This window comes from Stegostoma tigrinum, chromosome 7 (assembly GCF_030684315.1).
Source record: "Stegostoma tigrinum isolate sSteTig4 chromosome 7, sSteTig4.hap1, whole genome shotgun sequence".
Classification (NCBI taxonomy): Eukaryota; Metazoa; Chordata; class Chondrichthyes; order Orectolobiformes; family Stegostomatidae; genus Stegostoma; species Stegostoma tigrinum.
Window position 1 is genome coordinate 101,755,102 of NC_081360.1, and position 10,494 is coordinate 101,765,595.

A 10,494-nucleotide genomic window follows, 5' to 3' on the forward strand; every position below is an offset into this window, starting at 1 on the left:
ACAGTTGTGGTCAGTAGTTAGGGTTATGGTCAGTGTGTACAGTTGTGGTCAGTAGTTAGGATCATGGTCAGTGTGTACAGTTGTGGTCAGTAGTTAGGATTATGGTCAGTGTGTACAGTTGGGGTCAGTAGTTAGGATTATGGTCAGAGTGTACAGTTGTGGTCAGTAGTTAGGATTATGGTCAGTGTGTACAGTTGTGGTCAGTAGTTCGGGTTATGGTCAGTGTGTACAGTTGGGGTCAGTAGTTAGGATTATGGTCAGTGTGTACAGTTGTGGTCAGTAGTTAGGGTCATGGTCAGTGTGTACAGTTGTGGTCAGTAGTTAGGATCATGGTCAGTGTGTACAGTTGTGGTCAGTAGTTAGGATTATGGTCAGTGTGTACAGTTGGGGTCAGTAGTTAGGATTATGGTCAGAGTGTACAGTTGTGGTCAGTAGTTAGGATTATGGTCAGTGTGTACAGTTGTGGTCAGTAGTTCGGGTTATGGTCAGTGTGTACAGTTGGGGTCAGTAGTTAGGATTATGGTCAGTGTGTACAGTTGGGGTCAGTAGTTCGGATTATGGTCAGAGTGTACAGTTGGGGTCAGTAGTTCGGATTATGGTCAGAGTGTACAGTTGTGGTCAGTAGTTAGGATTATGGTCAGTGTGTACAGTTGGGGTCAGTAGTTAGGATTATGGTCAGAGTGTACAGTTGTGGTCAGTAGTTAGGATTATGGTCAGTGTGTACAGTTGTGGTCAGTAGTTCGGGTTATGGTCAGTGTGTACAGTTGGGGTCAGTAGTTAGGATTATGGTCAGTGTGTACAGTTGTGGTCAGTAGTTCGGGTTATGGTCAGAGTGTACAGTTGTGGTCAGTAGTTAGGATTATGGTCAGTGTGTACAGTTGTGGTCAGTAGTTCGGGTTATGGTCAGAGTGTACAGTTGTGGTCAGTAGTTAGGATTATGGTCAGTGTGTACAGTTGTGGTCAGTAGTTAGGATTATGGTCAGAGTGTACAGTTGTGGTCAGTAGTTAGGATTATGGTCAGTGTGTACAGTTGGGGTCAGTAGTTAGGATTATGGTCAGTGTGTACAGTTGTGGTCAGTAGTTAGGATTATGATCAGTGTGTACAGTTGGGGTCAGTAGTTAGGATTATGGTCAGAGTGTACAGTTGGGGTCAGTAGTTAGGATTATGGTCAGTGTGTACAGTTGGGGTCAGTAGTTCGGGTTATGGTCAGTGTGTACAGTTGTGGTCAGTAGTTAGGATTATGGTCAGTGTGTACAGTTGGGGTCAGTAGTTAGGATTATGGTCAGTGTGTACAGTTGTGGTCAGTAGTTAGGATTATGGTCAGAGTGTACAGTTGGGGTCAGTAGTTAGGATTATGGTCAGTGTGTACAGTTGTGGTCAGTAGTTAGGATCATGGTCAGTGTGTACAGTTGTGGTCAGTAGTTAGGATCATGGTCAGAGTGTACAGTTGTGGTCAGTAGTTAGGATTATGGTCAGTGTGTACAGTTGGGGTCAGTAGTTCGGATTATGGTCAGTGTGTACAGTTGTGGTCAGTAGTTAGGATTATGGTCAGAGTGTACAGTTGTGGTCAGTAGTTAGGATCATGGTCAGTGTGTACAGTTGTGGTCAGTAGTTAGGATCATGGTCAGTGTGTACAGTTGGGGTCAGTAGTTAGGATTATGGTCAGAGTGTACAGTTGTGGTCAGTAGTTAGGATTATGGTCAGTGTGTACAGTTGGGGTCAGTAGTTAGGATTATGGTCAGTGTGTACAGTTGTGGTCAGTAGTTAGGATTATGGTCAGAGTGTACAGTTGGGGTCAGTAGTTAGGATTATGGTCAGTGTGTACAGTTGTGGTCAGTAGTTAGGATTATGGTCAGTGTGTACAGTTGGGGTCAGTAGTTAGGATTATGGTCAGAGTGTACAGTTGTGGTCAGTAGTTAGGATTATGGTCAGTGTGTACAGTTGTGGTCAGTAGTTCGGATTATGGTCAGAGTGTACAGTTGTGGTCAGTAGTTAGGATTATGGTCAGTGTGTACAGTTGGGGTCAGTAGTTACGGTTATGGTCAGTGTGTACAGTTGTGGTCAGTAGTTAGGATTATGGTCAGAGTGTACAGTTGTGGTCAGTAGTTAGGATCATGGTCAGTGTGTACAGTTGTGGTCAGTAGTTAGGATTATGGTCAGTGTGTACAGTTGTGGTCAGTAGTTAGGATTATGGTCAGTGTGTACAGTTGTGGTCAGTAGTTAGGGTTATGGTCAGTGTGTACAGTTGTGGTCAGTAGTTAGGATCATGGTCAGTGTGTACAGTTGTGGTCAGTAGTTAGGGTTATGGTCAGTGTGTACAGTTGTGGTCAGTAGTTAGGATCATGGTCAGTGTGTACAGTTGTGGTCAGTAGTTAGGATTATGGTCAGTGTGTACAGTTGTGGTCAGTAGTTAGGATTATGGTCAGTGTGTACAGTTGGGGTCAGTAGTTAGGATTATGGTCAGAGTGTACAGTTGTGGTCAGTAGTTAGGATTATGGTCAGTGTGTACAGTTGTGGTCAGTAGTTCGGGTTATGGTCAGTGTGTACAGTTGGGGTCAGTAGTTAGGATTATGGTCAGTGTGTACAGTTGGGGTCAGTAGTTCGGATTATGGTCAGAGTGTACAGTTGGGGTCAGTAGTTCGGATTATGGTCAGAGTGTACAGTTGTGGTCAGTAGTTAGGATTATGGTCAGTGTGTACAGTTGGGGTCAGTAGTTAGGATTATGGTCAGTGTGTACAGTTGTGGTCAGTAGTTCGGGTTATGGTCAGTGTGTACAGTTGGGGTCAGTAGTTAGGATTATGGTCAGTGTGTACAGTTGGGGTCAGTAGTTAGGATTATGGTCAGTGTGTACAGTTGTGGTCAGTAGTTCGGGTTATGGTCAGAGTGTACAGTTGTGGTCAGTAGTTAGGATTATGGTCAGTGTGTACAGTTGTGGTCAGTAGTTCGGGTTATGGTCAGAGTGTACAGTTGTGGTCAGTAGTTAGGATTATGGTCAGTGTGTACAGTTGTGGTCAGTAGTTAGGATTATGGTCAGTGTGTACAGTTGTGGTCAGTAGTTAGGATTATGGTCAGAGTGTACAGTTGTGGTCAGTAGTTAGGATTATGGTCAGTGTGTACAGTTGGGGTCAGTAGTTAGGATTATGGTCAGAGTGTACAGTTGTGGTCAGTAGTTAGGATTATGGTCAGTGTGTACAGTTGTGGTCAGTAGTTAGGATTATGGTCAGTGTGTACAGTTGTGGTCAGTAGTTCGGGTTATGGTCAGAGTGTACAGTTGTGGTCAGTAGTTAGGATTATGGTCAGTGTGTACAGTTGTGGTCAGTAGTTAGGATTATGGTCAGAGTGTACAGTTGTGGTCAGTAGTTAGGATTATGGTCAGTGTGTACAGTTGTGGTCAGTAGTTAGGATTATGGTCAGTGTGTACAGTTGGGGTCAGTAGTTAGGATTATGGTCAGTGTGTACAGTTGGGGTCAGTAGTTAGGATTATGGTCAGAGTGTACAGTTGTGGTCAGTAGTTAGGATTATGGTCAGTGTGTACAGTTGTGGTCAGTAGTTAGGATTATGGTCAGAGTGTACAGTTGGGGTCAGTAGTTAGGATTATGGTCAGTGTGTACAGTTGGGGTCAGTAGTTAGGATTATGGTCAGTGTGTACAGTTGTGGTCAGTAGTTAGGATTATGGTCAGTGTGTACAGTTGTGGTCAGTAGTTAGGATTAGGGTCAATGTGTACAGTTGTGGTCAGTAGTTAGGATTATGGTCAGTGTGTACAGTTGGGGTCAGTAGTTAGGATTATGGTCAGTGTGTACAGTTGTGGTCAGTAGTTAGGATTATGGTCAGAGTGTACAGTTGTGGTCAGTAGTTAGGATTATGGTCAGAGTGTACAGTTGGGGTCAGTAGTTAGGATTATGGTCAGTGTGTACAGTTGTGGTCAGTAGTTAGGATTATGGTCAGTGTGTACAGTTGTGGTCAGTAGTTAGGATTATGGTCAGTGTGTACAGTTGGGGTCAGTAGTTAGGATCATGGTCAGTGTGTACAGTTGGGGTCAGTAGTTAGGATTATGGTCAGTGTGTACAGTTGGGGTCAGTAGTTAGGATCATGGTCAGTGTGTACAGTTGGGGTCAGTAGTTAGGATTATGGTCAGTGTGTACAGTTGGGGTCAGTAGTTAGGATTATGGTCAGTGTGTACAGTTGGGGTCAGTAGTTAGGATTATGGTCAGTGTGTACAGTTGTGGTCAGTAGTTCGGATTATGGTCAGTGTGTACAGTTGTGGTCAGTAGTTAGGATTATGGTCAGTGTGTACAGTTGGGGTCAGTAGTTAGGATTATGGTCAGAGTGTACAGTTGTGGTCAGTAGTTAGGATTATGGTCAGTGTGTACAGTTGGGGTCAGTAGTTAGGATTATGGTCAGTGTGTACAGTTGTGGTCAGTAGTTCGGATTATGGTCAGTGTGTACAGTTGTGGTCAGTAGTTAGGATTATGGTCAGTGTGTACAGTTGTGGTCAGTAGTTAGGATTATGGTCAGAGTGTACAGTTGTGGTCAGTAGTTAGGATTATGGTCAGAGTGTACAGTTGGGGTCAGTAGTTAGGATTATGGTCAGTGTGTACAGTTGTGGTCAGTAGTTAGGATTATGGTCAGTGTGTACAGTTGGGGTCAGTAGTTAGGATTATGGTCAGTGTGTACAGTTGTGGTCAGTAGTTAGGATTATGGTCAGTGTGTACAGTTGTGGTCAGTAGTTCGGATTATGGTCAGTGTGTACAGTTGTGGTCAGTAGTTAGGATTATGGTCAGTGTGTACAGTTGGGGTCAGTAGTTAGGATTATGGTCAGTGTGTACAGTTGTGGTCAGTAGTTAGGATTATGGTCAGTGTGTACAGTTGTGGTCAGTAGTTAGGATTATGGTCAGTGTGTACAGTTGGGGTCAGTAGTTAGGATTATGGTCAGTGTGTACAGTTGTGGTCAGTAGTTAGGATTAGGGTCAGTGTGTACAGTTGTGGTCAGTAGTTAGGATTATGGTCAGTGTGTACAGTTGTGGTCAGTAGTTAGGATTATGGTCAGTGTGTACAGTTGGGGTCAGTAGTTAGGATTATGGTCAGTGTGTACAGTTGTGGTCAGTAGTTAGGATTATGGTCAGTGTGTACAGTTGTGGTCAGTAGTTAGGATTATGGTCAGTGTGTACAGTTGTGGTCAGTAGTTAGGATTATGGTCAGTGTGTACAGTTGGGGTCAGTAGTTAGGATTATGGTCAGTGTGTACAGTTGTGGTCAGTAGTTAGGATCATGGTCAGTGTGTACAGTTGTGGTCAGTAGTTAGGATCATGGTCAGTGTGTACAGTTGTGGTCAGTAGTTCGGATTATGGTCAGTGTGTACAGTTGTGGTCAGTAGTTAGGATTATGGTCAGTGTGTACAGTTGGGGTCAGTAGTTAGGATTATGGTCAGAGTGTACAGTTGTGGTCAGTAGTTAGGATTATGGTCAGTGTGTACAGTTGTGGTCAGTAGTTAGGATTATGGTCAGTGTGTACAGTTGGGGTCAGTAGTTAGGATTATGGTCAGTGTGTACAGTTGGGGTCAGTAGTTAGGATTATGGTCAGTGTGTACAGTTGGGGTCAGTAGTTAGGATTATGGTCAGTGTGTACAGTTGGGGTCAGTAGTTAGGATTATGGTCAGAGTGTACAGTTGTGGTCAGTAGTTAGGATTATGGTCAGTGTGTACAGTTGTGGTCAGTAGTTAGGATTATGGTCAGTGTGTACAGTTGTGGTCAGTAGTTAGGATTATGGTCAGTGTGTACAGTTGTGGTCAGTAGTTAGGATTATGATCAGTGTGTACAGTTGGGGTCAGTAGTTCGGATTATGGTCAGTGTGTACAGTTGGGGTCAGTAGTTAGGATTATGGTCAGTGTGTACAGTTGGGGTCAGTAGTTAGGATTATGGTCAGAGTGTACAGTTGTGGTCAGTAGTTAGGATTATGGTCAGTGTGTACAGTTGTGGTCAGTAGTTAGGATTATGGTCAGTGTGTACAGTTGTGGTCAGTAGTTAGGATTATGGTCAGTGTGTACAGTTGTGGTCAGTAGTTAGGATTATGGTCAGTGTGTACAGTTGGGGTCAGTAGTTAGGGTTTAGCGATGATGACTCACCGACAAGCAATGCCACCGTGATGCCGGTGATACGTTGCTCCTTCACCTCCTTGATCCTGGGGGTCTCTCCAGGAGCTGTACTCTTGCTCATCATCGTAAGGGCATTGACATGGGCGATTGTCCGTACGGTAGCACCGGTCTGCCACGGGAGCCCGAAGATGCCACAAAAGCCACCGGCGAAGCCGATTAGCAGCAGGTCCAGGTGGAATCCAGAGCCTTTGACCAGCCGCCGCTCCTTCTTACTGACGATGAGACTGAGAAGGAGGAAAACTGCCTTCAGTTCATGGGGTTAGCATCCACACAACTTCCCAGCCTCACTCCACACCACTGGGTCTGGGTGGAGCGAACTGTCGGAGGGCCAGTGCTGAGGGAGTGCCGCACTGTCAGAGGATCAGTGCTGAGGGAGTGGGCACTGTCGGAGGGTCAGTGCTGAGGGAGTGGGCACTGTCGGAGGGTCAGTGCTGAGGGAGCGCCGCACTGTCAGAGGGTCAGTGCTGAGGGAGTGCCGCACTGTCAGAGGATCAGTGCTGAGGGAGTGCCGCACTGTCGGAGGGTCAGTGCTGAGGGAGTGCCGCACTGTCAGAGGATCAGTGCTGAGGGAGCACCGCACTGTCGGAGGGTCAGTGCTGAGGGAGTGCCGCACTGTCAGAGGATCAGTGCTGAGGGAGTGCTGCACTGTCAGAGGATCAGTGCTGAGGGAGTGCTGCACTGTCGGAGGGTCAGTGCTGAGGGAGTGGGCACTGTCGGAGGATCAATGCTGAGGGAGTGCCGCACTGTCAGAGGGTCAGTGCTGAGGGAGTGCCGCACTGTCAGAGGGTCAGTACTGAGGGAGTGCCGCACTGTCGGAGGGTCAGTGCTGAGGGAGAGCCGCACTGTCGGAGGGTCAGTGCTGAGGGAGTGCTGCACTGTCGGAGGGTTGGTGCTGAGGGAGTGCCGCAATGCGGAGGGTCGGTGCTGAGGGAGTGCCGCACTGTCGGAGGGTCAGTACTGAGGGAGCGCTGCACTGTCGGAGGGTCAGTGCTGAGGGAGCGCCGCAGTATCAGACGGTCAGTACTGAGGGAGTGCCACACTGTCGGACGGTCAGTACTGAGGGAGTGCCACACTGTCAGAGGGTCAGTTCTGAGGGAGTGCCGCACTGTCAGAGGGTCAGTGCTGAGGGAGCGCCGCTGTATCAGACGGTCAGTACTGAGGGAGTGTCGCACTGTTAGGGGGTTAGTACTGAGGGAGTGCCGCACTGTCGGACGGTCAGTACTGAGGGAGCGCCGCACTGTGGGAAGGTCAGTTCTGAGGGAGTGCCGCACTGTCGGACGGTCAGTACTGAGGGAGCGCCGCACTGTGGGAGGGTCAGTTCTGAGGGAGTGCCGCACTGTCAGAGGGTCAGTGCTGAGGGAGTGCCACACTGTCAGAGGGTCAGTGCTGAGGGAGTGCCGCACTGTCAGAGGGTCAGTGCTGAGGGAGTGCCGCACTGACGGAGGGTCAGTGCTGAGGGAGTGGGCACTGTCGGAGGGTCAGTGCTGAGTGAGTGCCGCACTGTCAGAGGGTCGGTGCTGAGGGAGTGCCGCACTGTCGGAGGGTCGGTGCTGAGGGAGTGCCGCACTGTCGGAGGGTCAGTACTGAGGGAGCGGCGCACTGTCGGAGGGTCAGTACTGAGGGAGCGCCACACTGTCAGAGGGTCAGTGCTGAGGGAGCGCCGCAGTATCAGACGGTCAGTACTGAGGGAGTGCCACATTGTCAGACAGTCAGTACTGAGGGAGCGCCGCACTGTGGGAGGGTCAGTTCTGAGGGAGCACTGCACTGTCGGAGGATCAGTACTGAGGGAGCGTCGCAGTATCAGACGGTCAGTACTGAGGGAGTGCCACATTGTCAGACAGTCAGTACTGAGGGAGCGCCGCACTGTGGGAGGGTCAGTTCTGAGGGAGCACTGCACTGTCGGAGGATCAGTACTGAGGGAGTGCCGCACTGTCAGAGCTGCTGTCTGTCAGACATTATATCTTTCCCTCTCGGGTAAATGTAATAATTCTATGGACAGTATTTTGAAGTACATTAGGGCTCCTTTTCCCAGTTTGCCCTCAATATACATCATAAAATAGGCTATTCGGTTATGAATTTTATTGCTATCTCTGAATCCTGACTAACAACAGCTGACAACATATTCCATTGACTGTGAAGGAATGTTCTGGAAGTCCTAATGTTTCGAGAAGTTCTTTAAAATGTCACCTTTTTTGTTATTGTGTTGACATCAGGCAGACTGAGCAGATGGTGCAGAGACACAAGACCTCATTGCCAAACATTCTCGCTTATCAACCCCAATCAAAACTAGCCCCAGTCGTCCAGGTGAGATTCAATTTTACATCATAGGAACGGGCCCCTTGAGCCTGTACTGCCACTCAAAGAGCTCAGGGCTGATCTGTGGCCTAACTCCATCCACCTGCCTTTGGCCTGTATCCCTTAATACCTTTGCTTAACAAACAAAAATCTCCCACAGATTTAAAACTAACATCTGATCCAGTATCCACTGCCATTTGTGGAGGGGAGCTCCAAACCTCTCCCTCCCTCTGTGTGTAGAAGTGCTTCCCAACATCCCTCCTGAACGGTCTGACCGTCGCTCTCAGGCTATGTCCCTAGTTCTAGGATCCCCAACCTGTGGAAATATTTTCTCTTTACCTGCCCTGTCTTTTCCTGGAAATCCCTCGAGACTTTGACCAGATCACACCTTAACCTTCTAAATTCTGAGAAAAAAGCCTCATTTGGATAATCTCTCCTCCAATCTAAACCCCAAACTCCAGGTATCATTCTTGTGAACCTCCCTTTGTATTCCCCCTGAGGCCAATATATTCGATGATCTGAAACACAAACAGAAATTGCTGGAGAAACTCCTGAGGGAAGAAAGTACAGTTAATGTTTCGAGGCCAGCGACTCTTCATCAGAGCTGATTAATTTTCTTCATCATTTCAGATAAAGAGTGACTGGACTTGAAACAAATACCTTTCCTAAGATATGGTTCGCACATCTGCTCGCAGGGTTAGAACATAGAACTGTACAGCACAGTGCAGGCCCTTAGGCCCATGATGTTGTGCCGAACTTTTACGCTAAACCTAAGTTCTATTTAACCTCCACCCCTACTTTATTCTACCATCCATTTGCTTATCTAACAGCTGCTTAAATGCCCCTAATGAGGCCAGCTCCACGATCTTCTCCGGCAATGCATTCCATGCCCCGACCACTCTCTGAGTAAAGAACCTGCCTCTGATGTCTCCCCTATATCTATCTCCGCTCACTTTAAAACTATGCCCCCTCATAATAGCTACCTCCACCCTAGGAAAAAGTCTCTAGCTGTCTATTCTATCTATAACTCAGATCATTTTGCACACCTCTATCAAGTCATCTCTCATCCTTCATCATTCCAAAGAGAAAAGCCCTAGCTCTCTCAACCTTTCCTCGTGAGGCCTTCCCTCCATTCCAGGCAAAATCCTGGTAAATCTCCTCTACACCTTTTCCAACACTTCCACATCTTTCCTGTGATGAGGTGACCAGAACTGGGCACAACACTCCAGGTGTGGCCGAACCAGGCTTTTGTATAGCTGGAGCATAACTCCTACATCCTTATACTCCAGGCCTTTATTTATAAAGAATAGCATTCCATTACCTTTCTTGATTATTTCCTGTAGCTGTTTGCGACATTTTAAAGATTTATGCATCTGAACCCTCCAAGTCGCTTTCGACATTCTCTTATTTAATTTCATATCATCTAGGGAGATATGCGTGGAAAGTTCTTTACGCAGAGGGTGGTCGGTGCCTGGAACGCGTTGCCAGCAGAGGTGGTAGAGGCAGACATGAATGCGTCATATAAGATGTATCTAGACAGATACATAAATGGGCAAGGAGCAGAGGGATACAGATCCTTGGAAAATTGGCAACAGGTTTAGACAGAGGATCTGGATCAACTTGGAGGGCCGTAGGGCCTGTTCCTGTGCTGTAATTTTCTTTGTTCTTTGTTCTATTGAGAAAGATCCCTGATCTATCCTTTATAAATATTTTCACTCCCGCTTATATTGAACTCCACCTGTCACAGTTTTGTCCATTCATTTGCTCTATCAATATCCCTGTGAAGTTTTGTGTTATCATCCACACTGTCTACACTGTCAGGTAGCTGCGTTATCAGCAAATTTCAATATATGATCCATGCCATTATCTAAGTCATTAATAAATGATGTGAACATTGGTGCCCTAACATAGATCCCTGTGGTACGCGAATTTGATGACCATGCCTGCTTCCTAACACCTTTCATTGCTCATAGCCATGTCAATAATTTTGCCCTCAATTTATTCCTGTTAAACACTGAAACAGTATGGGTTTCAGTTCAAAAAGCTG

General features: G+C 47.0%; 1 protein-coding gene across 4 annotated transcripts in view; it reads right to left on the bottom strand.

The window, feature by feature from the left end:
- The window catches only part of LOC125454451 (anion exchange protein 3), a 169,663-nt gene that overhangs the window by 14,044 nt on the left and 145,125 nt on the right, over positions 1 to 10,494 (bottom strand). For all 4 annotated transcript variants that reach the window (XM_048535249.2, XM_059647564.1, XM_059647565.1 and 1 more), the window contains one exon: positions 6,123 to 6,376. In XM_048535249.2, coding sequence (XP_048391206.1) covers positions 6,123 to 6,376 — 254 coding nt within the window. The remainder of the gene's footprint in view (positions 1 to 6,122; positions 6,377 to 10,494) is intronic.